Source organism: Orbicella faveolata, unplaced genomic scaffold (genome assembly GCF_042242905.1).
Source record: "Orbicella faveolata isolate gen_17 unplaced genomic scaffold, um_ofav_v1 contig_35, whole genome shotgun sequence".
NCBI classification, from domain to species: domain Eukaryota; kingdom Metazoa; phylum Cnidaria; class Anthozoa; order Scleractinia; family Merulinidae; genus Orbicella; species Orbicella faveolata.
In genome coordinates, this window is record NW_028301564.1 from 24,805,359 (window position 1) to 24,833,122 (window position 27,764).

A 27,764-nucleotide genomic window follows, 5' to 3' on the forward strand; every position below is an offset into this window, starting at 1 on the left:
TGGACTAAGATTTTCACTAATTTAACGCTGTCTTCCTTCCCGTTTCCTTAGTTGATCTGTACCTACGAGCTTGCGATTACAGCAGCTCGCCAAAATTTTACTTGTATTAACGTATAAAAAGTACCGTCGTTAAAATTTGTCTTAATTAACGTTTGTTTGAGCTCCAATCGAATGGTTTTAGCTAGAGATAGACCAGTGGCAAAAACCAGCCCGGTGGATATTTTCGGAAATGAAATCAGCTTTGATTAGCTTTGATTTAATGAGAGTCTTAGTACAAGGCAACCAAACACGCATCTCCAGAGCCACCTTTCCTCGTGCCAAGGCCCTACCGCGCGGCGAAGAGGGACGGGAGGCACTGGAGACGAGTTTTTACGCAGAGTACGCGACTTGGAAAATCCATGTCACGTGACCAACAACACGTGCGTGGATGGCGGAAGCCGACTGACCTGTGAGGGGTAGGTTACGAATGCACCTCCCTCATGAGGAAAGCGAGAGAGCGACGTGCTTGTAACCCAAGTATTCTTCGCGCGGAGTTATCGATCTCCTGGGGAACAGTGCTGACCGATGCTGTTCCCGCTCCAAAATCGTGTCTGAACGAGCCTGTTTTAGTTCCGAGGCCTGAATTTGGGTGTGGAATACGCTGGAGCGTCGCACAGTGACTACAGGCAGAGAATGAACCTGAATGGAAGTGAAACGCGCTCCCGAAGGAGGGTTGCATTGTACGCCTGAAAAACTTGCACGTCTTGAGTTTTTGGGCCAAGATGATTCTGGTGAACTTGTTATGATTTCCGGGGCACTTGGCATCATATTTGTCCCGTCGAATTAACTGTGCATATCATACAACACTGGCGTTGAATATAACTTGACTGCTGCTAACTGAGGCTATCGGGGGAAAATTTCTCACGATCGGAAAAACGTTACGTTATTGTCATTAGCACCTACAATGCCATCGAATTTCTACCAGGGGCAAAATTAAAAGCTGAGAATTTTTTTCTCCAGATGAGCCCTTGAATGAAATACCACTTCAAGAAAATTGCAATTCACACCAGCTTCCGTAGAGTTATTTAGTTTCAGCGACTTACTAAGAATTCAAACTATGTCTCATTCAAACAGCAATATTTTGAAACAGAACACGTACACGGCTCTAACCCGATATGACGTAGTCGAGTGGTCAAGCACTGGCCTTCAAACCCGCGGGCCGTCGAATCCCGCGCTGACAGCTTTAGTACACCAAGGTTGACGGAATTCAGCTTAATCTTCGCCCGAGAGCTTTCCCCTGCCAAAGGTTTTCCTGGCCCACCTTCCCGATCCACGGCAAAAATTACGAGCAATTAGTATGAACCGAGCCGAATTTATATGAGAGCTAGTCCAGCTGTGAGGCAGGATTTAATAAAGCGGCAGAATTCCCGGACAGAACTGCCATGAGAAGGTGAACCTCTGGAAGGAGCAAAGCGATCCAGCGGGAGTCTGGGCAAGAGGCGTCAAGATGGTGCAGGGTGAAGGTGAAGGGCTGCGACCTCGTCAAGTAACATGCGATAGAATTCTCGAGCGAATAATCTAATTTTATTTTAAACCAATCAGCGCGCGTTTTATCTTTCGGCTATTTTCTAAAGGCAACACAATTCACAAAATTCACGCAACGCAACTTAAGCATAATATGATTAATGCCGGAAAGCTACTTATTTATTGCAGCAACACATTCGTTAACAGTGTTAGATTCTTCACGTTCAGTTCAGCTTCTTCTATGCTCTTCTGTCTCGGTTCACACTTAACTCTTAAAGTGGTCAAAACGTTTCTTCTTCGCCGTTGTTTTAAACACGTAAAAACTTCAAGTGCGAATAGGCATTTAAACACAAACATGCACCTTACCGAATTTCACCTGTAAAGAACTTTTAACATAACTAAAATCAATTCGTCATTTCATATTTCAGCAGAACTGGATAAACTTTGTAAGTTTTCACATTGACTGTCTGCTGAAATAACGTCAGCCTTAGCTTCATATTCTGGCTAAACGCTCGAGTCCTGAGTTCTGCTTATCTAAGATACGTCAGACAGTTAACATCCACAAACAGTTTACTCGTCCCATTTATGAAAATCTCAAATCTTTTTTTTTTAAATCCTAAAAAAGAAGACTTCCACTTGTCCTGTCGCCCAAACTCACGAAGCTACAGCAACACCAATGTTACTGGCCGCCGAACATGTTTCCAAATGGCATGCCGCCAGGAAACCCACTATCGGGCGGCGGGCCTTCTCCCGCGGGTCCGAACTTCTTGGCCAGTTTATCGATGATCATTTTCACTTTAGGGATGTGGTCGTATTTTGAGATGTTCTGGGGATTCTGACTCACGTCTTGAAAGGCTTGCATCACCTCTTGGTCCTGAAATTAGCAGAACAATGTCTTGTTCAGCATAGCTTAAGAACAGGCTCCCGGCGAACGAGCTCTCGGCGAGGGCGGAAAAATATTTAGGCGAGCGAAACCCGTCCCGTCTTTTTTCGCGCTCGCCAAGAGCTTGTTCGCAGGCTACCACAGTAATATGGTAGAACTTAAGGTCAGGGAGAGGGACGAGATACGTGCAGCGAAAGAATATTTCATCTTCTCTCGCCTTCGCGCGTGAACGACACGAACCTCGAGAGGGACCACATGCGTGTGCCTCAGTAGATTCCAGAAGAATCTCAAAACACGCCTTAAAAGAAGTGTGCGAGAAACAGTATGGAAATTTAATATTTTGAGCCAGGGACTGAAAGGACTACAAAACCAACCTGAAATGCGGCCAATAACTCTGGATCGCTAAGAAGATCGTGCAAGTTTGGTGTTTGGCCACCTACAGTAACGACAATCAACAATCAGTACAACAGAAAGAGGGCAATAGAATATCTAGTCAGCTAACTACAGTAAGGTAAGATAAGGTCTGTGTCAGGACCACTCGATCCGGTGTTCAGTGCACTAACCATCAGGGTACATGCACTTCCTTGTTTAGAGCGCCTGGTCAGTTCTCTGTGGCAAGAATCCTAGGCTTGCCTTCAGTTAGCATATAAGCTTATGCATTAAACTTTATAAGCTAGTTGCAAAAGCTGCCCTCCAAGGTAGGGTACAGTTTTGTACAATGTACGAACTCAGTTGGAATAAAGTCGTATATGTATTTAATGAGCTTCTCCGGAACCTCTTACCAGAAGCGAGTCGCTGCGGCCCAAAACAGGTATTACCAGAGTAGGTCAGTATTGTCTCAAAATCGTGAAAACGTTTAAATGTGGATTAAGAACTCACTTAAATTTAATCAAAACTAAATGATACAACTATGGTTTTTCTCCAAATTTTGAAAGAGTCAAAATCAAAAGCGCGAGCGTCGAACGTGTAAAACTTTTACAGCTATGTAACTTGGGGCATTATTACATGAACGCCATCAGAGGAGACGATTTGCAACCTGTGCCAGCCACATAACAACCTGACTGAATTGTTACCATTGCCAACCTCGCCACAGTTAGCCACTCTCACATTTCTGATTAGACTTGACACAAGTCGACCTTTGCCAGGGAAGAATTATTGGAAAGGACTTTTAGAAAGTCTAATTTCTGACTGACGTGTTGCTGTTATTTGATGAGTACTGATTTGACAAACTTAATTCACAACTGTTGATCAAGCCTTGCTGATCTTCTCGAAAATATTAACAATAAGCTAAACATAACTCTCAAAACCGAGTTTAGTTGTCAAAGGGCTGAGAAATACCTGCAGTAGCTGCTCCTGTGAATCCTCCGCCTCCTGTCCCTCCAGCACCAGGGAATCCCCCAGGGAATCCCCCAGGGAACCCCCCAGGGAATCCCCCAGGGAATCCCCCAGCACCTCCAGGGAATCCGCCAGCCCCGGAAAAGCCTCCGGAAAAGCCTCCACGGTAACTTCCAGCCGTCTCTTCTTGACGTTTTTTTCTCTCTTCCTCTTCCTGTAAAAGAGACACAAGAAGCTTGAATCAAACAACTGGTGATGCTGTGGGCTGTTAGACCAAAAGGAGTTTTGGTCTAGATTTTACGGGATAGGGCAAAATTTAAAAGGGTACATTTTCAACTCAACAATTCTGCTAACAAGAAGAGTTATTTAGCAACATCACTTTTCTACCCTTAGAATAATAAGCTACAATACTTGAAGACAAAACTGACTTTTACGATATATGCAGAAATTCTCGTGCGCTCATTGGCTAATTTTCATGGTCAATAAGCGGACAGACACATGATTTTATAATTCATGCAATGCGTCAATGAGCGAGAGCGGACAATTTGACAATTTGCTTTCATAAGAAACAACTTGACATTAGTTTTTCATGCGTCTGTCCTGTTATTGACAATGAATTTCGTCATAACATTGTCAAAGTAGTCTGCGCATCCACTCGGCTATCTCCTTGTGGGTCCACAGTTACTTTGACAATGTTATGACGAAATTTATTGTCAATAATGCGACAGACGAATGAAAAGCTGACATCAATTTGTTAAAATCCTGAACCAGGAAAATGTTTATGAACAAATGAAAAACTAGGAAAAAAAATTGAGATCACGATTTCATAATTCAGGGCCATAACCAGACTGAGGCAATGTCATGAAAAAATTATGACCATGGTTAAATTTTCTTCCTAGGTATAAAGCATGCTTATGATGACCACGAAAAATATGACTGAGGTTACAAAGTGCCTCAGTTTGCCTGTTACCAGCTACAGTGTATGACCTTGTGATTCATTGTTTTTGATGCTGTGACATTACATGCAGCATATTTGTTTTTTGAAGACCACGAATTCATTTGGAATTACCCCCAGAGGAACTTCCTTGTGCGCATGTCGTAAAATTTAAATTAAAGGAGCTCAGTGGCAATATTTTGTGCTACATACAAAATTACGTTTTAATTGAATGAAACCTAAAAATACTAGGTTAACTAAGATAGAAAAATACTAATTAAAAGAGTTAATATCAAACCATAAAAAACAAGGTTGGTTAAGGATGGAGAAGATTAAAATAGATTACCAATGACAAACTTCAAAAAACTTAAACTAAACTTTTCAAGATGCGCAAATCGTGACATAGCTCCTTTAAACCCTTAACCGAGACCAATCTGGCATGGCTTGAGATTTATTTGACCCTAAAAGGTACCACTTTCAAACATACATAACAGTTTTCTATTTTTATTATTTCCGTGAGTGCAACCCTAAAAGATACTTTGAGGGCTAAAAATAGTGGCATTTCTTCCTGAACAACCCAAGTGTGACCAACTCCATGATTCACATCTCTAAGTTGAATGACAAGCTTCCCCGGCCTTTTCACATGGCAGTCTCCCCCCGGGAAAATCACCCGGAGCTAGCAGGCTTCGGTTCTCTTACCTTTTTTGCTTTTTCTTGTGCTTCTTTTACCTTGTTTCTAATTAATCAATGAAAAGATTAGACATGTCATTGTTATAAAGGAACACATTTAATTATTATCATGAACTGAATATTTTTTTAACACTTGAAGACATCATTTGTTTGGTTAAATTCACCAAATTATTGATTTCCAAGAAATAACTCAATTTTTACTGATAGGCCAGTTGTGATGTATCAAATGCCGACTGAATGGAAAAAAAGTTCTTTTCAGCTGGTCAAAATGGTAAAGTACATGGTCATAAATTTCATCTTTATGGTACAGCATTACACAGGGTGTGCCAAAACCTTTGTCCGGAAAAGTGATTCCAACAAAATCTTTGACATGAAATTGCCCCAGGAACATGCAAGCACATTTCTGGTTGCCTGGAAACAATGTGTAGCTACAGTTGAATGAAAATTAAAGTCACAGAGCTTAATCGCTAAGATTAAAATGTGCCCATTGGCATAAAAAGAAGGTGTTCATAGACAGTAAACAACACATGTAACCATTTTGTAGGCAAGCTTTGTTTCTGTAGAAGCTTTGCTACCTTTAAAACACTTTAGACAAGCACTTTTTGGTATCTAACCTGTAGCCAAGTTCTTTCTGATCGTTGTGTGAAGGAAAAGTGAATCATTAAATTGTTTTCACTTCCTAAACTTCATGAATAATTAACCACAACATTATTAATTTTATTGTTTTACTGTGAATTTTCTGGATCATGATAAACTACTATTATGTATATTGTGAACACAAAATGCACCCCCACATAGCAGAATTTACAGTAATATCAAATTATGAACATTTTTATTCTATACAATTACATTTTATCCATTTTTTCTTTTTCAGCCTTCTCTTGTCGTTTTCTTTCATATTTTCTATGGTGCTCAGCAAGGAGTTGTGCCTAAGAAATGAAAAAGAGTACATTATTATTTATAACTGTACCTGACAGTTTTTGAACTCCACTCTTTTATGTTTCATTTTCCAAATTAATGAAAGAAGATCTTTCAGAATATATTCTTCAGTTTCCAAAACTTTTGCACCTTTTATAATGTTAAGATTTTAGGATTTTGGAATGGTAAACATGGAATAATGTTACAAGCATGGGACACAAATAAATTCTGAGTCACCAGTGGGATTTGAACCTATGACCTCCTAGATACTGGGCAGAAACTCTAACCACAGAGTCGAAGAGACTTGGGGTCAGCTGGGTCACTGTAACTGTGAATTACTGGGAAGTTTTCTCTGCACCTTGGCTCTAAACCCTACTGAGCTCATGAAATGTAGCCTGCAGAACAGGCGGATTAGCGGGGCAGCGAGCCAGAGGTGCGATACATAAGCATGGAGCGCGAGAGACACGTTTCACTCTCTGTCCTGCTAATCTGCCTGTTCTGCAGGCTAATGAAATTGAAAACTTTCAGCATTTTCATTTATCAATAATCATGCAGGTTTCTCAAGGCAGATTAAGCTTTTGAATTTCTTTGGTACTCCCTGTGGTATCAGAGTTCCCATTAACACACAGGTGTGCGTCTTATATGTGCAAAAAACTGATTCTAAGGATGCACAGTTTTTTGGCAAAGTGTGTCCTTGGGATGCACGAAAAAAGTTCCAGAAATTTTAGTAAACAGGCAAAGGACCCTTGAAAAGCAAAAGGAACCCCCAACTCTTTGGAACTGGGGTCCCAAGGACCCTTAACTATCAAAACAAATGGGAACTCTGCAGCATAGGTGCAGTAGGAAATATGCAATAACCTTTAGCTATGAACTCTATAATGGAAATCAATGAAGTACAAGACTCGGTAAGTAAAAACAAAATGCAAACACACATTGTATTGTTTAAATACCTTTGCACATGCATCGTAGACCTAAAATGCTACATAAGCATTAGTAAACTATATTTGTTTCAAAAACTGCTAGAAAACATCTGACAGCCCTTTACCTTGGGTTTGACTTCCTTGAGCCACTCATTAGCATCATCATCGTAATCCAGTTTGCAAGCCATGCTGAGATCCTTCATTGCCTCTTCCCAATGACCTAAAAGTCTTCCAAAACAAACATTTACGAAAGTTCAGCCAAGTAATGTTCATTTGACTGACCACACACTAGTAGGGTTTCATCCACGATGTCGATCAAACAAGAAAGTTAAGGTACCATTACAAAGTCAGTTTCATTCAGGGCAAAATCAATCATGAATACATTTTGTACGGTGGCCCACAACTGTCACGACAAAACAAAAAGTCACAGCACTACAAACCTAACTCACGGCAAGATAACGTTATCTGACGGCAAAACAAAATTAACTCACGGCAGTACACCATTAATTCACAGCAAAATGAAATTAACTCACAGCAGATCACCCCTAATTCATGGCAAAACAAAGTTAACTCACGGCAAAACAAAGAAAGCGAGTTGGTCAGCGGTTGTTATTTGCTTTTCAATGGTATGTCGTGTAACAGTAACACACCGCTCGCTCGGAAACCGCCATTTTTAGTGCAGTGTTCCTTATCTCAAGCTCATGATGTTTTGCAGCTCTTGTGGTTCGTTAGTCAATCAAAATGCCAACTTTTGCAAAGACTGTGGTAAAGGTACGTTTCTTAATCTAAAGTATTCGTATTTGCATCTCTTTTAGTTCCGAATGACGATAGGCACGTGAGAAGACACTGCTTACGTCATAGCACTCCGTGAACCCGTTGCTGTGTTAGACGGTCAAAATCTAATATATTTCTTGGATTACTGACCGAGCAGTGTCTTCTCACGTGCCTATCGTTATTGGGAACTAAAAAAGATGCCAATACGAATACTTCAGATTAAAAATGTACCTTTACCACAGTCTTTGCAAAAGTTGGCATTTTGATCGACTAACGAACCACAAGCGCTGCAAAACATCATGAGCTTGAGATAAGGAACACTGCACTAAATATGGCGGTTTCCGAGCGAGCAGTGTGTTACTGTTACAGGACATACCATTTGAAAAGCAAATAACAACCGCTGACCAACCGCTGACCAACTCGTTTTCTTTGTTTTGGCGTGAATTGATGGTGTTCTGCCGTGAGTTAATTTCGTTTTGCCATGAATTAATGGTGTTCTGCCGTGAGTTAATTTCGTTTTGCCGTGAATTAATGGTGTACTGCCGTGAGTTAATTTTGTTTTGCCGTCAGATAACATTATCTTGCCATGAGTTACGTTTGTAGTGCTGTGACTTTTTGTTTTGCCGTGACAGTTGTGGGCCACCATAATTTTGCCCTTATGTTTCATGTATGAAAATGGTCTCTTGACACATAATATTTGGCTTCAACACTGGCTAATGAATATTCAATTCAAACCAATAAGAGCATACATTAAATTATGCTCACAGAAAAACTAAAACAAATGGCTGCAAAGCACACTAGGCAAGAATGGATCCTAAAGCTGACAAAAAAAAAAAAAAAAAACCCACTAACAATTGAAACACCATCTACTAATCAGTCAAATAAATTCCCTGGCTACCAAATCCAATGCACAGATTTTGAAAACTAAAGAGAAACCAGAATCAATTTTAATTGTATACCAACCTATGAGCCCGCCCTCTCCACTTGTATGGCTGGGCTGAGTCTGGATTGATCTTTATAGCCTCGTCACAGTCTCTGATGGCTGCATTTGGCTTCTTCATGCGAATGAAACAGCTGCAAAGATTGCCAACAAATACTTAAGATCAGTGGTAAATTGTTTTAAAAAATACTTTTCTCATCATCGTTGATTTGAAAACCAAGTAATTTAAAAGAGTTATAAACTTGGCATCTACAGAACTGTATGTGCAATGAAGTCAAGAAGGAAAATATGGTCTTGAAGTAACTACGTAAACCACAACAACAGAATACGACAAAAAATATCAGTCAAATACCTTGCACGTTTAGCATACATGTTGGCTGATGGATTTTTAAAAATAGCTTCTGTAAAAAGTTTTATAGCCTCATCATAGTTTTCTGTTGAAGCAATAAACAAATGAACATTTACTTAGAAATCAACTGAACTCATTGCATGCTGGCAACACTTTTATAGTATAATTTTATAGCATAATCACTGTTGCAAAACAAGTGCATGCAAAATGTGCAACTGTAGTTGCCACCATACATGGAAAATAACTAATTTCAAACAAAACTAAATACAATGTACGCTGTACAAACCTTCATTCATAGCCATTGTGGCCTGCATTCTCTTGTCAGAGGACTCATCCATCATTTCATCTGTAACCTTTAAAGACAACCCAGGTGATCACTTTAGCTATTGAAGATGAGATTTTGTATATTTGCAGCAGGTTGGAAAATCAACAAAATCCTTAAACTTGAGATGATTCTAAGATCTAAATCAAAATTGCGAGTAATAATGTTGTAGAAATTGGCAATGAAACACGAAAAATTTGAAAACTTCAGTTGATGAAGCTAACTTCTTAACTGCATGCATGCACGCAATCCTTGCTCATTCATGTGGGTGTTCAATTAAAGGTATCCGACTTCCACTTTTCATAATTGGATACCTCTACTTGGATACCTAAACCATAACATGTCAACAACATGAGCTTTAATGGCTTCCTTCAAATGTTCCCTACAGTTTTCACAAATATTATAGAAAACACTACAGAATTTTTAATCTTGAATTTTGTTATTGATACAATTAACTATAAGTAACTGGACCTCATGTTGTACAATATTCAGGGAGAGATCATGGTAGTAATTTCAAATCAGGCTCATACTGCACATTTGTCCAATTAAATTACTCAAAACTTCCTGAATTGTACTCCCCCAGTCCAATTACTATTACTAATTAATAAATTTATTTATTTGACAAATAGTTTCATCATAAGTTAATAAAGATGGTGAATTTTAAGCTCAGTAATGAAATGTGAAGGTGAATTAATCAACATGACACGAGCGTGGGACAAAGAAAAATTCTGAGTCCCCGACAGGAATCGAACCCATGACCTCCCGAACACCAGGCGGGCGCTCTATCCACTGAGCTACGAGAACTCATGGAGAGCAAGGTCATTTAACTGAGTTCATATATGACAGGCATCCTGCATACTGCTAGGATCAATGCCTATCGAAGTCATCTTGAGTAGTGATAAATTAATAAAGATGGTAAATTTTAAGCTTGGTAATGAAATGTGAAGGTGAATTAATCAACATGACACGAGCGTGGGACAAAGAAAAATTCTGAGTCCCCGACAGGAATCGAAACCATGACCTCCTGAACAGCGGGCGGCTGCTCTATCCACTGAGCTACGAGAACTCATGGAGAGCAAGGTCAGTATGCAGGACGCCTGCCATATATGAACTCAGTTAAATGACCTTGCTCTCCATGAGTTCTCTTAGCTCAGTGGATAGAGCACCCGCCCGCTGTTCGGGAGGTCATGGGTTCGATTCCTGTTGGGGACTCAGAATTTTTCTTTGTCCCACACTTGTGACATGTTGATTAATTCACCTTCACATTTAATTACCGAGCTTAAAATTCACCATCTTTATTAATTTATCACTACTCACGATAACTTTGATAGGCATTGATCCTAGCAGTATGCAGGAAGCCTATCATATATGAACTCAGTTAAATGACGTTGCTCTCCATGAGTTCTTGTAGCTCAGTGGATAGAGCGCCCGCCCGGTGTTCAGGAGGTCATGGGCTTGATTCTCGTCGGGGACTCAGAATTTTTCTTTGCCCCACGCTCGTGTCATGTTGATTAATTCACCTCCACATCTCATAGTTTCATCATGTAAAGAGAAGTCCTACCTCGATGCTCGAGTCTCCCATTTCCTGAGGTTCATCATTGTCTGGTTCAATACATCCTTCTCGGTCAATATCTGTTCAGATTTCAAGAAAATTAAACATAGTATTAAACCCGAGAATTTCAAAAAACAGCTACAAATGTTACAAATTAAAGTAATGTACTCACCAACATCGCTCTCCTCACTTTCACTGTCCACAGGCTCCTCTGGTGCTGCCTCCTGAAAAAACCCAAGAAGAAGGGCGCTTGTTGTAATAGGGGCACTTATTAAAAAACGGCACTCAAAAGGAGGCACTTATTAGAGAGAGGGATAAGTTTCTTGCTGGAAACCACACAATCATGAAATTCTCAACAATTTTTAACATTAAGTAATAGAAGCATGCATGAGCATTTATTTACATATACATGCATGTACATCAAGAATAATTGGCTTGTACAGCCACAGCAGGTGCTGCAACTCAGCCACAAACTAAATCATGGCATAGAGTTCAATTGTCTCCTGAGACACATGGACACCAACAGTATACCCTAACAAAAGTATAGAGAGATAGTCTGGGAGAATCCAAGTTCTGCTAAACTCACTCAACTGTTCGCATAACATAGGTACATAAAATGGAAGGTAGTGTATAATCTACATGACTGTATCAATTCATGGGAAAGAAAGAAAAAAAGTTGTGTAATATATTATACAGCAGCAAAGGAGAATCTACTAGAAACCATTGAGAAAGGAGACAAAAAACAGGCAGAAACAAAGGGTGTTTGCCATTATACACCAGATAGACTGCTCAGAGACCAGTGGGAATACCCAAGGAAAAGGGAACTACATTTTCCAATCAAACCAGGCCATCCAAGAGGAACGGCTCTTACCATTTCTTATTCCTTCTCTGAATCCCCTACATAAGTGAAGAGAAGTATGGCAATGAACTGGTTTGTCAAAATGGAAGGGCAAATTTCGGTCAGACCAGTCCAACTGGTCAAAGTAGACTACCTCCAGAGGAGTCCCGAATATCCCAGTTGGAAGGAACCCAAATGGACCTTTCCATTTGACTTCTGACCAAAATTTCCGGAATATTTGGCTTAATGGAAAACACCCAAAGATTGTACAGTTCCAGCAAATATCCATACTCCCTCCACAGAAGGGATTAGTATTTCCTGGGGGGACTGGGAGGTTCTGTAAGACCAAACAATTGAAAGGAATGTATGAAGCTTAATTGAAATTTCCAGAGGAGTGGAGGGTCCTTGGGAAAATTACTTCTGTGGGCGAGGTATGGATATTTTATGGAACTACACATTACAGAAAGTAGGAAGATCAAACCCCACCCACTCTAAATGTTTCTTACAAAAGAAAAGTGGCGTTAAAAGTGTCTGCCTACCTCTGGTGGTTTGGGTGTAGGTTCAGGTGTAGGCTCCTTATGTTCCTCTGTTTTTGGTTCTTCAGCTGTTTTTGGTTCTTCAGCTGGTTTTGGAGTTGGCTCCGGTTCTTTTGGTTCCTCTGGTGGTGGAGGGATCATCGCACCTATGCTTTAAGCCAAGTTATTGAAAGATTATTATGTAATATATCAAACTTGAGAGACCATGTTTGACCACATAAGAATTCTGTTTGTTCCACTGATCTCTCATGCACCACTCAATGCATTGTTTGTGAACCAATCAGATATGAGTGGATTTTATGCATAGGTAAAATTTGACCATCAGTCATTCTCCTTGATCAAATTATAGCCTGTGATTGCTGATGTACACATGGTTTGGTAAGAAAGTGAAAAAAAGTAGTTCATGATCGCAACACAGCTTGCACATGCGCTGAACTGTGAAACTATCCTCATCCTCAGACATGAGATATAACCCAGTCACAATGTCTTTTTACCAAGAAAATATATGACAAACAGACAGTGGAATTTTAATGACCATAACAACTAAAGGGATATTACTGAACTCTCCTTCTACTCTGTTCTACTTCCGTATCTGGGAAACGAAACTTGATGGAAGCTTTCATGAACAAACTTGACACAACTAGCAGGATCGAAGAATATTTTGCAAAACCACAAAAGAAATCGTCCAAACAAAACAAAACAAGCATTGCATTGTAACGAAACAATCTACACGAGGTGAAGAGAAAAATTCGGTATTTCTGGACTAAAAAGTGAAATTTGATTGCATTTCATAAATAGCTAAAAATGTCGATCGTGTGACCAGATTATGATCTTCAAGGTAAAACACAAAATACAAAAAGCTGCTGCAATAGAATTTATTTATCTGATTCTGAAATTTACAACAGAGAGAGATTTAAGGTAAATGTTACAAATATCGTTGTTTTAAAAATGTACACATTTCGCACGTGAGCTGAGGAGTTTGCTTACCGTGACAGCTCTAAAATCTAGCTTACCTTACAAGCCAGTCCTTAAAAAACTTCAGTTGTGGAGCATGAAGCAGATGTGGTTTTTCTTTACATAAGTCCACGAATTGCTTGAGCAAAGCGAGCTGCAAATTATCAAATTTTGCGGCCATTTTTCTCCCCTGGGCAGCCTGCACTGTACCACAAAACACACTTTTAGTTCGAATGACCACAATCCTTCGCGTTACACCTCTTTGACCTAGTCTTCCTCGCGCAAACGGCCGAGAAAGAAGATTGACTCAAGGAGGTCTGGGGTCGGTCGGGGGCACGCCACATGGTGCATGGTGAAAGAAGTGAGTGACGGAATTGCGGAACGCTTGGTCTCCCTTGCGCAGTCACGTGTTTATGTAGTTTTATCAAAGCCGGCCCCCAGTCAGTTCTGGCTTTCCGTTCGTTTACCCTCCTTTCAACGTTATCAGTAGCCACTTAGCTGTGTTCTATATGAAATCCGCGAATCTCATTGGTTCAGTCTCAGCGTTCTTGTTCGCTGATGGACAACGATCGCGCGCGGCTTAAAAATACAAAACATTGTAAAAAGGCTTTTGCGCTGTAATCCTACTCAAACAATTAGACTATTCTCTCTCGTTTTATATGAGCGATAGTCAACTCGGCCACGCCTCTTTGACTATTTGCTCATAGAAAACGAGGGCTCGTGGTCGAAGAGAACAAATTACAAAAAATAGTTTAATAAAAATTTCTATTTTCAATTACCTTTGCACTAATTACATCCAATGTTTTCGCAAGCGATACCAAAGACGTTTTGAAATATTACACATCACAATTTGTTAAGTATCCCTTCAGTACATATTGTTGTTACACAACTTGGTGTTTATTTCTCAATTTCAAAATTCATTTCATTTTAAAATGACTTAAATACAAATTGTATTTATACTAATTAATTGTATTTGATAATGGTGACATGTCGCCGCAGAAGCGTCATGTTTTAATATTGCTAAAAAATACACACCGAGTATGAAACGAAATTAATGATCCTGTTAGCCTAACTGGGGCTGATTCACGCTATTCACGCAAAATAACAATATAGCTACTGTAAAAATAATTCTTAGTGGCGAGATCCACGCGAGCACAAATATCTAAAATTATAGTTAATGTCGACGTTATTCAAACTCACTTAGTTGAATTTTGTTATTACAATCTGGAGTTTTGTTTTCTAACCTGTGAGGACGAAATACCGAGCGCGTAAAAAAATTGGACTCCGTTCGCCTGTATTTTTTTTTACTTGCCAGCCGACCTAGAACAATAGTTTCTTTGAAAGTAACCTGTCCAAGCTGCCATTTCACCCGCGCGATGGCAAAATAGGAGTGAAAGCCATGATGAAGTCATCAGGGGGTTCCAGTCCAACCTCGTTCCCAGGCTCTCCCTCCTTTACCTCAATGACAAGGAGAGAGAACCTAGGATCGAGGTTGGCTCCGTCTTCTTGTTGATTTCGTCGTCTCGCGCCAATAAGACCACGCAGGTTACCTTAGAAACAGTTTATTACTTCTTTCTTTCAAACCCAGCTCAAGGTAATGGTGTCAGAATTTCGACAAACGCTGCCGGAAATCGGCCGACTTTCTTGTTTAGTTCTCCTTGAAACCACTCATCGTTGACACGCTCCAGCAAGACAATGACGTCTTCAGCCTGGAAAAAATTAAAAACGCAAGTTCAAATCAGGTGAAGCCTGCAATAAGTAGTCAAGCCTAGTGGCCCATCAAGTCGGCGCCTATCTCCAGTTTCAGAACGAAAAAGCGACCTACGAGTATTTCTATCGTCGCTGACAATCCCTCGATATGTACGTAGTAAGATTTCTACTTGGTAGTGTTCAGTTTACAAATTCGTTGATGACTGAGCAGTCCGATTCTCGAAAAGCAAATTCGCAGACAGACTGGCGTGGCATTTGAACTCGTTAGAAGTTGCATGGCGCTGTACTGGCGGCTTGTTGTCTCTCTTTTCTCGCTTTTTATACTCCCCCTAGACGGGATGCTAGTCCATCGTAAGATTAACCACAGCTTATGATTTGCCAGTACCATTAGGGGACTTAAGATTTGAGTACGAGCTCGAGATAGAGTGCGAGAACGATTTTCAATTCTAGTTTGCAGGCTTCACATTACCACGTCACAAACCCATCTCATCCCATGAGCTACTCTCGAAGAACAACAAACATGAAGAGCGAGGGCTCTGGAAACGCCACTGGTTTGAAATTCGAAAACTGAACTCGTGCTCGTGCTCAGTCTCTGCTCTCATACTGGCGGTCCAATTTATACACTTGGGTACGGTAAAGAGAGGCACTAACGCAGTGAAACCACCCAGGGCTCGAACCAGTACTGCTTGACCCACAATCCAGCGAACTAGCCATTGGGCTCTCGCGGGTACCAATCCCGGACCATACTGAACAGTGTACACTTACCCTGAAAGACAGCTCGTCTTCATATTCTCCATCAAAGTCAAACAAAGCCTTGGCCTTCGCTGTTAGATTGTTACTTTTTATCGTAGATTGTAAGGCAGGCTCTAAGAGGAATAGAAACAATAATCAGTAAAATTAATTCTCTGTTGTAGGACACGTAATCGTACACGTAATGATGAAGGAGGACAAGACATCAAAAAGTGTGGAAATTTATTTTCGTCTGTAATTTGTGATTGCGGTATTTTGAGGGACATAATGTTTTCCACCGCACTTTTTCAGCCATGGACAGAAACAAAATGACTTGAAGTTACTTTAAACGAAGATTTAAACAAGGGGACGTCGTTTCTGCCATATTCAACGAGAAACAGCAAGCTGCTTTGAAAATCTAGCAGTATTTCGGGATGGTGACACCCGAGGCCCGTCCACCCCACGCCCGTCCACCCCACGCCGGAGAAATTTGAAAACGCAAGCTTTATTTCTACGGTTAGGCCTACCGTCCACACTAATCCGTCACGAAAACGCAGATTTTTAAAAATGCTCTTCAAACTGGAGAATTTTGAAAACGCCGGCTTTTCGTTTTCGTGTGGACGAAAAACATTTTGAAAACGGAACTTTTCGAAAACGATCACATCACGATAACCATGTGATGGCCCGAGTTTTCCTCAAACACAAATCCAAAATGAGCGATGATTGTTGCGTTTTCAAATTTCTCCGGTGTAGTGTGGACGGGACACAAGACAGAGTAAAAGTCACTCATCAATCTCTAAAATAACGGCCCCACCGGGGATAGACAGTGAACCAAGACATGAGACAAAACCAGCCGAATAATTGTCCAAACAGACCCCACTATTCCGATCATAGATGACTGAACTCCGATGAACGAACTCGTACCTGGTTCCACTTTCGAAAGCTGAACGAAAGCTCGAGGTAACATTCCCTCCCGTCCATTATGTTTCCCTCTTAGCCAGTCTTCGCCAACTCTTTCTGTGATTTCTATTTTGTCTCCTTTCTTGAATGACAATTCGTCAATAGCTGAGCCAGTAAAGTCGTACAGCGCGGTACCATACTCGATCTCGCGATGCTCTGTGTCGTCTGAGGAAAGAAAGGATAAACAGCAATGATTCAGTCAGCATAGTTACTAACTAGGGGCGGAAGGAAGGGGTGGGGGTGGGGGGGGGGGTTCTACTGTCACGACCGTGTAGTGGAAATGAAAGGAATCACAGCCCCTATATGCCCAGCGACTAGATGTGAAAGGCAATGTCTACAGTCTCTACTAAAGATCCCTTTATTTAAGTGTCATGGTATTAAGCACTGCTGTGCTAATTGGGGACATAAAAATAAATAACCAAATATTGTAAATAGAACTGAAAACTTGTTTACTTGTCGACTGGTTGGAGGCGGACCAGCTGACTGTTTACAAGACGTGGAGGAACTGAATTCGTAGTGACCACCTAAAACAAATCCATCCATTGGCAGGAAAAAGGATTTGAACCCAGGACCTCCGAAATATGGTTAACTCGTTGGACCCCGTGTCGAACGGACCAAACCAAGCCCTGGCTGGTTTTTATTGTGTTGTGTCCTTCGATTAGACACTCCATTCTTACACTGCCCACTCAGGAATGTAAAGGCCAGTTTTTAAACCAACCAGAACTAAGCAAAACAATCACCTAACTTCGGGAAAACGTGTCAGGGAAAAATATCTAGCAAATTCGGGGTAGCTTTAATTTTCTATGATATATTATATTTACTGTTTTCTTCTTTTTTTTTTTCGTATTCTCGGTATTGGACTGGAACTGGCCTCCACTACATGCTAGTCCCAGTCCTATACCGAAAATAGGAAAATGGTCAATTGACGTGTTACCTAGCCTACGAACGCAGACGTTTCGGCGGAGACAAGCGACAGCCTCAAATACGTCTGCATTCGTAGGCTACGGTTACCTGGTTGTGCGAAAAAAAAAAATTCGTAATTTACCTGGCCGAGTCTCTTCCTGTGGCATATCTTTGACCATTTCCACATAAGCGGCTGGAAACATTCCCACGTGTCCATTAATTTCGCCTTTAAACCACTCTTCGCTTATTTTCTTCTTGATTTTGATGACATCTCCCGCTTGAAAACTAAGATCATCCGGGACATCACTAATGAAGTCGAACAGCGCTTTGCAGTACAAGTCAAGCTCCAGTTCGTTAGATTCTTCTTCACTGCTTTTGGGAACTGTCTCACTTGGTTCACTTTGAGGTAATTTATCAATGAGTTCTGTGCTAATGTCAACGAAACCACACGGAAAGGCCCCAGTCCTTCCGAGGTATTCACCTCTTAGCCAATCGTCATTGATTTTTTCGATCACGTGAATAGCCTCTCCTGCAGCGAATACAAGCTCGCCATCTTCTTCGTTTCCATGGAAATCGTACAAAGACATCACATCAAATGGAGAACTTTCAGGCGCTACCACAGGCTGGAGAAAGTCAACCAAACATTACAAAGATAAGATGTCAAAATGGAATGGTGAAAACTCTACGAACAACTAACTTAGCACGGAAATATAACCAAATGATGACTAGCGCATTACTTATTGACGACTGCTAGCCAACGTTTTCAGTGACTGCACTCTAGGATAAAACCATCGTAGAGCAGTTACGCTTAATGGCGGGAAATAGAGCAAAATACGTACATTCACCTCACGCCAAGCGCGCGAATACCAATCATAGTTTTTCACTTGATTTGTCAGAATGCCCGCTTATAATAACTTCGGGCTCTGGCATTTCTTGAACCGAAAGCGCAGTTATTCTCTAGCGGGTAATAAACGAGTAAGGGACCTAAGTAGAGAGTATGAGGAAGTCACCTTTGATTAATTGAAGGTAAATTAACTATAAATAAACACTTTTAAAAGTACATTTTAAACGATACCTTGGTTTCAGGCTCCTTTTCTTTCGGAAGATCCTCGATGATTTCAACAAATTTGACCGGGAACATTCCCTCCTGGTCTCCAAGGCGACCGATATACCATTCATCGTCTATCCTCTTCAAAAGCACTATTTCATCTCCGGCCTGTTTGCGGACAAAAATCGCAAATTACTAAAGTTAAGATAATATGAAAACATTGAAGACTTCTGAACACATTTATATTGCAGTAAAAAACCCGCGTGTAAGAACCTAGTGGATTAAGAACCTGCTGGCAGAAATTTGCCATTTTAATATCCAAAAATATAAGAACCTGTTTAGCCAATCAAGATCCAGCAAGTTCTTATATGTGGGCTACAGTTAAATTATGATAAACATCTTAACCAAGAGGTATAACTTAATTTCAGATTGCACCTTTATATCAGAAGAAAATACATAAATACAGTTGTGCGGAATAAATACAGTATATTCAAGGACCAAACCCAAGTTTATTTATTTTCTGGTAATTAACAACTATATTAGGCTCCATTACCACCCGCTGTTCGGGAAAGGAGCCCGCACTCCTACCCCGAACAGCGACTGGGAGGAACGAAGACCGGACTCGAGAAAGCGGCGGAAATCGAGCCTACAATTATATCTCTTTCATAGAAATTAAGAACCTAAGTAAGAACCTACTTAGCCTAAATTGCCAATAACTACCTCAAAATACAAGAACCTATTTTGCCAGACTTCAAAAATATAGATTATTACACGGGGGTTTTGACTGTACTCGCACCCGTGGCCAGATCTTATCGCTCAGCTGTGTCTTACCATAGAGGACAACACAGCAATGAGCTCGAACAGGGTTTGATTCACCTGACTATACCTTGTGTACCGAGGCCTGTTCACAGCTTTAATCGGATCCGGACAGCTCAATCCCCCAGAAAGCAACGCCCTAACCATCAGGTTAACTATCTACCCGCCACCTGGTTAATTTATTAAAGTGGATCGATTCAAGCCCAGCGTGCTTTACCTGTTTGGGCACGCAAGTTGTCCAGTGCTTTTAATTTCTGGCGGATTCTGAAACTACCGTGGCACTCTGTAGATTGTCAGATAAACGTCATTATCATAGCAGAAGCTGGAAGTTGTGTTGAGAATCTCTGACGCCGAAAGTCCTCGATCTGTCCCTTCCCCAAACCTACAAGACCTCTACGAATTCTTGGTTTTCATATGACGTAGTCATATTCCAAAATTAGAAATTATCTTTCCTTCCGCGGTTTTAGTTTCATCAGATAAAAGACCCTATAGGAACGTGACGTTTGACAATCGTTTAGCTCGAAAGAGTTCTTCTTTTTGTAATAGAGCTCTCCAAGCTTTTGCGTTGTGTGACATGAAAATGGCGGCCCGAAAAGACTGTCGCGTAGGCCAAAAGATGAGTTACCGCTTTAGTTTTTGCTAAATAAACGATGCTTGCACTAGAAGAAGTATTTATTTCAATGTGTCGGAGCTATAGAGTAAAAATTTTCGTTTCAATTGCAAAACTCAACGACAGATGTTTTTGTTATTTTACGGCCGCCATGTTTGTGCCCCTCCGAAGGGCACAAACATGGCGTCTCCATACAAAACTCTATAAATTTGGGTGACACACTTCTGCGAATAACGGGCGAATGAAAAACAGCAGAAACCTGATTCTTGGCGAGGTTGTTTATATAGCAATCATCTATCATACGCCAGATTCTTGAATTCATTTATTGAACGGTTACGATTGTTAGTTTTGATCACATGACTGGTGAAAACCGAGAATACAAAGCATGAAAGTTTAAAAGTACATGTGAAGCGTCTCTTACCTTAAAAGACAGGTCATCTATTGCACTAGACTCATAATCATACAGAGCAACGGCAGAGGGTTCAATGTACGTCTCACAGACTGATGGCACTTGCGTTGGAGCGGTCGTTTCCACTGGCTCCTTGGTATCCCTGCAGAAAAAGACGTCTCACTAGCATGTACTTAAGTTGTCACAGGCATCACTTTTCAAAATTCCTTGACTTTTCCCTGATAAAAGTAAAATTTCCCTGACCAAATAAATACAAAATGTCAGATCTACTATCGGCTTCTAGTCTCCCCTCACAGTCGTCCTTTTCACCCATCCATTAAGACTGATATGTTTTCAACAAATTTTCCCTCTTCATTTATGTGAAACATCAGTGAGATCACAGTGATCCCAAATATTTCTTCCAGCCTTCAATGGTACTGAATCAGCCGTGTTACGTTATTTTAATTTTCCCTGACTTTTCTTCTAAATGTCAATTTTCCCCTGACTCAAAATGAAATTCCCTGACACTCCCCTAGCCTTGAAGATTTTTCCCCCTCACATTTCGTGACCTGTGGCAACCCTGATGAACAACAAGCTATGCTGTTACACATGCGTGCACACTTCTTACCAACTATCAAATGATTTACAGCCGCTGGACTTTTTAAGAACTACAACCAGAAATTGTTTTGGATAAAAGGAGCCCGCTTAGGTTATCAAGAGACTGTCCAATAAACGCCCTCTGAGAGTACGAGTCGAAACGGTTCTTCCTCGACGCATTTTAGAATTTCTCAACCTACGAATGAATGATCACGTGACGATTTTTCTAGTTGAGAAGTAACATGTGACCAATTTTAACTAATGAACCGGGCCGGGTTGTTAGAAAGCCGATTGACGTTACTCCAGCATTGAAAGGTAACCAAATTTTATCATTTTTCTTGTATGAAAATGTTTTGGCTGCTTATGTTTTGTGTAGTTTGAGATTACTCAAGCTTAAAGCTGAAGACAAACAATATAGCCAGAAAACTTCACCGAAAAGTTACAAAAAAGAAATCACAATCATCGTTAATCCTGGGCTAGCTTAATCAGGCTTTGAACAACCCGGCCCCAGATGCCAACAAAACCACTGAAAACAACAGCAGAGCATAAATGTCACTTACTTGACGACAGGCGCTGACGGTCTATGTGGTTTGTTCTTTGTCGAGGATGTTGAAGACGGAGGTCTGGCTGGTTTTGGTTTGGCCTTCGATGACGCCTTCTGACTCTTTTCCTTTTCGTGAATTTCAGCAGTGGAAGGAGCGACCTCTCGTGCAGAGTCACGTGCATGCGACGTTTCTTGCACGTGATCGTCACGTGTTGACTCTGCCACTGTTCGCGTCTCAGCTTCGTGTACATTTCTGTTATTGACACTTGATTCGTTGGGAGCTACTGGAGCAGGTCTGACCGGCTTAGGTTTCTCTTGCGCGCGACTTTCTTCTGTTTCTCCGTGTAAGTGTTTGGAAGGTTTATCATCTAAAACCTTAGAGGCCGGCCTGGGAGGTCTGTTTTTCTTTTTTGACTTTTCATCACTGTCTTGCGGTGCGGTCTTATCGAGTATCTCTGGCGCCGATGCCTCTTTATCACTTGAATTATCCACTGCGGGAGGCCTGGGAGGAGGGGGTCTGGTTCTGGCTTTGGATTTTTCATTCAAGTCTTCCGTTTTATTTTGTGTCTCTGGAGTCGAATCCACTTTCTCTCCGACAGGTTCCACCGTGGGAGGTCTGGGTGGAGGAGGTCTTTTCTTCGAGCCTTTTCTAGTCATAGCGGTCGACTCCTCTACTGGAGATGCTGCTTCCTTGGTTTTCTTTACATCTTTCAATGTTCCGTTTTCTTTAACTCCGGGTATGCTCACAGGCCTCGGCGGCCTTGGTGCCTTCTCTTGTACCTTCACCTGTTCAGAAACAGCCGCGGCTGGTTCGTCTTGACCATCCGCTGCGAGTTTTTCTTGCTCCTTGTTCTCCTCAGCAGGAGCACGAACCGGTCGTCGGGGAGGCGCCCTTATGCTTGGTCCTCTCTGCGGCCTTTTGGGTGGTTTCCGTTCCTCACCAGTGTCCTGCACATCAGGCCGGGGTGCTGCTCTTATGACAGTGGGTGCACGCTTAGGTTTCACAGATGGGGCAGCGGCTGTCTTTTCTTCGTCGTGCACTTGTTGTTTCGCCTCCACAGGTGCAGCAGTCGCAGTTGGTTTCAAACGAGCTTGACTTTCTTCCTTGCTCTTGGAAGATTCCTCGTCAGGCTTCGCTGCGTCGTTCATCTTAGGAGGTTTAGCTGCCACTATCACAGTCGGCTTCATTCTTGGTTTAGGAACTACTGTAGTCTCCGGCCTGTTTTCCTCAGTAGATGGTTTACTGGGTGCTTCTAACACGCTTGAAGGTTTTGCTTTGACAGGTGGTTTGGGTTTCTTGGCGGGAGGAGGGGGCTTTCCTCCTGTAACAGCTGTTGGTTTTTCGTTGTTGGGCTCCCTTCCTTCATCCTTTCCTTTTGGCGCCTCTGTTCCTGGTTCCTTCTTCTTTGCAGGTTTAGGAGCAGCGATAATTACTGTGGGTTTAATCCTCTTTCCCGCTATAGTTACACCTTCAACTGCAACCGAATTGCTGTCCAACTTCGTTTCTTTCACCCCTTCAGCCTCACCAGACGGTTTTGAGTCATTTTCTGTACTTTCTTTAGGTTTTGCTCTGACAACGGTTGGCTTTCCGGGGACAGGCTTCTTCACAGCATGATCGTCTTTCGCCATCTCTACTCTGCGGGATAATTCCGATTTATCGTCCACACTCAGGTTGGAATTCTCTCCAGAGACATCACTAGTCTTAGATTTGATCTCTGGCACCTTACGGAGTGGAACAGCCGTTGGTGGCCCAACTGTTGGAACAACCGGTGCCTTTAGCACCTTGGATTCTCTTGTGTTCCCTTCTAACTGTCCTTCAACTCTTTCTCCTTCTTTAGCCACTGACCCCTCATCTTGTTCATCTGTTCCCAGTGTGAGTTCACTCACTGGACGGCTCTTAGGTCTGGGTGGCGGTTCACGGCCCTTTGGTTTGCGGCTTGGCTTTTGTGGGACTTTGGGTATCTCGGTTGCTGGTGGACTGGTGACTGACGGAGGAGGTATAACACCTGCGGAATCCATCGGTCTTGCTGACACAATGGTAATTTCAGGTCTCCCTTTGGGCCTGAATGAAATTTTTAAAATATTGTTAGTAGGTACAAGGAAAAGTCTGCTTCCATCATCAAAGTAAGGCTAACTAGAGAAGTATAGGAGGTAAGTTAAGAGGAAAAAAAAAAAAACAGACCGAAGCCAAGTGCGTTTAAACAAGTCTTCATGAGATCTTCCTCCCCAGACTGCATTAGCATTTTTTAAAATTTAAAATTTTCAAGGCTTTTCACCATAAAAGCTGCTTACAAAATGCACCTGAAGATTCACAATGAGGAGATCCACAACAAGAATAAGTAAAAAAACAACAAAAGCAACCATAAGGGAAACTCATTAGGAGTTTGTTGCCCTATACCTCACAAGAAAACCTGTTCACAGGTTTAAGTGTAGGCCTTAAGGTCAGCACTCAGCTTCAGCTTTCATAGAAGCATATTCAGTACCTAGAGTGCACAGTACCATAACAAAGTGTTACAAGACTTACAGAGAGGATGGCAAGTGTCCATGAATTGGTTCTACTGCTAGTAGTAAATAAATCATTCTCATCTTGGTTAAAATTGTGGAGCTTATTAGAACAAGGCCACTTATTTGAATAGGCCTGCCTATAATGAGTATGTTATTATTATTATTATTATAACAATAAAAATAATAACAATAACAATAATAATAATAATAATAATAATAATAATAATAATAATGATAATGATAATGACTTTACCGTGTGTGTATGTGAGGAGAGGAGAGTATTTAGTCCCTGAACCACTTGTCAATCTTACCCACGGGGCCTTGGCACAAGGAAAAGCTAGCTCTGAAGACACATTTTTCGATTGACTAGATTCTTGGAGTAAGATTTTCACTGTTCCATTAGACACCTACAGACCTCAACAGATTTTAACAAAGAAAACTTAAAACAGACATAAAATTTTAGCTGGAAGTGGCATTCATATGCTTTGTTCAGTGATTCACCTAGAAAAAGGCAGTAGTGAGTCCAGAGACTCACACAGCTAAAAATGCGTGAGTTCCACACACAAGAGTGTGAGTCCCACACCCATCATTATAAGAGTTGTACCTATGAATAGCACATCCAATTAAATGAGCTTTGTATATTATTAGTTACTTTCAGTCTTTGACATACAAATCATGAATAACTAACTTTGAGCAGGGGGCAATCTCAAAATCTAATTCTTAAATCTGAGCTCATTGATCTGCCTGTCCTTCCCTTTGTGCCATTTTTCCTGGGCATCACCAAAATTAAATTTAGCTCTCTCTGGGCCAAGATTGACTCTGACCAATTTGTGCTGGACATCAACTGCTAGACGATTTCTCAATGGCTTCCTCGAATGACTTTCTTATCTCAGGGCCTTGGAGGGCCGATTTAGCGGCACTGGGCTTCCTTACTCATTCCGTTTGATTTCCTAGCGTCCGAGCAGACTTAACAATAATATAATCTCCATTTTTCCCGTAGACCAGCCACGAATATATTTTGAGCCATGGCTCAAAAAATCTTTGTTCCTTAGATTTCGCAGATTTCGCTTGTGCTGATTCTTCACTGTCTTCATTCGCTTTTGCATCATCCTTCTCTATTGCAGTTGCTGCTTCTTGTTCTTGATGTTTACTCGCTTCTAGCAGGTTTGCAAATGAGAGCTGTGTTTGCCCCTCCAGGGGCTTAAGTTTTTTCTTAAGTGGCATTTAATTTGAATAACAATGCCTGCCTTACGAAAGCAAGCAGGAAGAGACAGAAAGCAAGCGTATGGAATCTAAAAACATACACTTCCGTAAAAATACTGCTGATTATGAAAATGCAGAATGCAATGGCATTCGTTTTACAACCACACGTTGCTTACTTTGATCCATATTTTTAACTTTTTCATAAATAGAGAAGAAAAGTCATCAAGTCATGATCGCAATAGAGAGAAAGTATTTTTTTTGTGTCCAATGGGGTGCATCTGGGACTAAATTTGTGCCTCTTTTAGGAAAATTTTGAGTCTGACATGGGGGATGTGCAGGTAGATGGATCACTGTTTGTTACAGAGCACTTCATGGAAAATTCTCCACAGAAGCCAGTTTCACACTTCCTGAAGGTCTGTAGTAGTTGTAATCATTTTGACAGTGTAGTGTCGCTAAAACTCTGTGCCGTTTGAAAGCCCAAGAATGTAGCCAGTTAAATCATGTGTCTACAGAACAACCTTTCCCTCTTATGATAAGAAGGAATCTTTCCCTCTTTGATACGTATTTTTAACTTTTTCATAAATAGAGAAGAAAAGTCATCAAGTTATGATTGTGATAGAGAGTGATTTTTGTGTGTCCAATGGGGCACATCTGGGACTAAATTTGTGCCTCTTTCAGGAAAATTTTGAGTCTGACACAGGGGAGGTGCAGGTAGATGGATCACTGTTTGTTACAGAGCACTTTACAGAAAATTCTCCTCTGAAGCCGGTTTCACACTTCCTGAAGGTCTGTAGTAGTTGTAATCATTTTGACAGTGTAGTGTCACTAAAGTAAAACTATGTGCTGTTTGAAAGCCCAAGAATGTAGCCAGTTAAATCATGTGTCTACAGAGCAACCTTTCCCTCTTATCAAGGCTCCACTGGCTAAGCAGGCCAGGCCTGAGACCAAGAATTGCAGTGAAGAGGGGTAGGGGGTATTTCTCAAAGGCATATTTTGGATTGAGGAACTAAATTGAATCACTGCAGTCTGACAGGAAAAAAATATTACATAATCATTTCCTCAAGTGTTAAACTTCTCAGAGGATGATGTGGGGATAATCCAAGTTATAGGAAAAAAGTTGAATTTAACACAAATAATAACTCCTTCATACCTGAGTTTTGGAGATCCTTTACTTGGTAAGTCATCTCTGCTTGGCTTTTTAATGGAGCTGGCGGCATCCACTGGTGCCTCGCCAAGATCTACTCTAGATGGAATAGGAGGAGGGCCAGAGGATGGGGGTCTCCTAACAGATACAGGAGGCTGACCACCAGACGAAGGCATGTGATGAGCTGAAGGGAACACAGGAGATTCAACTGAGGGAGTTTGCTTTATGGTCTTACTTTCCATCTGCTGAGTGAGATCACCCAGAGATTACTTTAGGCCTGCTGAAAAAATTAATACTTAATATAACTGTAGGTATTTGTTGCCATAATGTACCAGTACAGGAAGGAATAACTATTGTATTTCCTTTCCTAAGAGTCATTGGTTTGTTTTGCTGATGACTATTTTATCGCTTCTTGTATACCAGCACACAAGTACTGAGCCCAGTTCTAAGCATTATTGGCATTTGAGCAGCACATTTACAAATGTATGTCTGATTGTGTATGTTTTTTATCTGACATATAATGAGGGGAAAAAATTGTGTGACAGGTGAGAAGTAACTAAAAGACATGTGTGATACGTGAATATATCGGTGAAAAACCGTTGTTAATCAGTGGTTGTTAAAATTCGAACTTGAAAGGGGATCACCACCCCCCGCCCCCTCCTTCACCTTTGCTACCCTCGTTATTCTGCGAAGAGATTGAGAGAAAGTATGTTTTCATAAAGCACCCCCCACCGTCCGGCTCTCCCTAACATAAGACTTTGTATGACGATAAGAATCATATTCTTGAAAACATGCCAGGCTAACTCGGTCTATTAACGAAAACTTAAATTTCATCGGTGCAAACGAAATCAAGGTAAGATCACGCATTTTATCACGTATAAGGGCAATTCGAAAGTTACGAATATAACCTGTGACAAACGTAATCTGAACATTTTACAGCAGCAAAATTATACAGAAAAACACTTTTGAAAGCCATACATAAAAGGAGAACGCTAAAGTACCTTATTATTGCAACGGAAATCAGTATTGTACAGCGATAGCTCTACCATCGTCAATTGTTGATCATCGTTTTTGTCATCCGTTAGGTAAAGCCGCGGTAGAACTGGGTCCTAAAGGGAACAACCGCTGGCTTGTTTAGCGCTCGTTGAATTCTGGGTAG

General features: G+C 41.2%; 2 protein-coding genes across 5 annotated transcripts; both read right to left on the reverse strand.

Moving 5' to 3' along the window:
• Positions 1-1,541: 1,541 nt before the first annotated feature.
• On the reverse strand, positions 1,542-13,710 carry LOC110057658 (hsc70-interacting protein-like). Of its 2 annotated transcripts, XM_089272894.1 has the most exons (14): positions 13,508-13,710; positions 12,498-12,645; positions 11,293-11,344; positions 11,130-11,200; positions 9,533-9,599; positions 9,250-9,331; positions 8,921-9,031; positions 7,309-7,411; positions 6,195-6,274; positions 5,355-5,391; positions 3,841-3,935; positions 3,725-3,771; positions 2,761-2,822; positions 1,542-2,377 (listed from the first exon to the last, which is right to left on the reverse strand). In XM_089272894.1, the coding sequence occupies exons 1-14, from the start codon at positions 13,627-13,629 to the stop codon at positions 2,183-2,185; spliced, it is 1,272 nt and encodes a 423-aa protein (XP_089129020.1). In that variant the 5' UTR covers positions 13,630-13,710; the 3' UTR covers positions 1,542-2,182. The 2 variants fall into 2 exon arrangements, with proteins under 2 accessions (XP_089129020.1, XP_020619908.2); XM_020764249.2 differs by having other exon boundaries at positions 3,725-3,935.
• Positions 13,711-14,186: 476 nt separating this feature from the next.
• LOC110057656 (uncharacterized) lies at positions 14,187-27,692 on the reverse strand. 3 transcript variants are annotated; one of them, XM_020764246.2, is made up of 9 exons: positions 27,607-27,692; positions 26,612-26,885; positions 21,770-23,815; positions 20,646-20,775; positions 18,826-18,966; positions 17,893-18,373; positions 16,812-17,012; positions 15,924-16,024; positions 14,187-15,157 (listed from the first exon to the last, which is right to left on the reverse strand). In XM_020764246.2, exons 2-9 carry the CDS (start codon positions 26,845-26,847, stop codon positions 15,038-15,040), a joined length of 3,456 nt encoding a protein of 1,151 aa, XP_020619905.2. In that variant the 5' UTR covers positions 26,848-26,885; positions 27,607-27,692; the 3' UTR covers positions 14,187-15,037. The 3 variants fall into 3 exon arrangements, with proteins under 3 accessions (XP_020619905.2, XP_020619906.2, XP_020619907.2); XM_020764247.2 differs by having other exon boundaries at positions 26,612-26,882; positions 27,607-27,688; XM_020764248.2 differs by having other exon boundaries at positions 26,612-26,789; positions 27,607-27,682.
• Between the last annotated feature and the right edge of the window lie 72 nt (positions 27,693-27,764).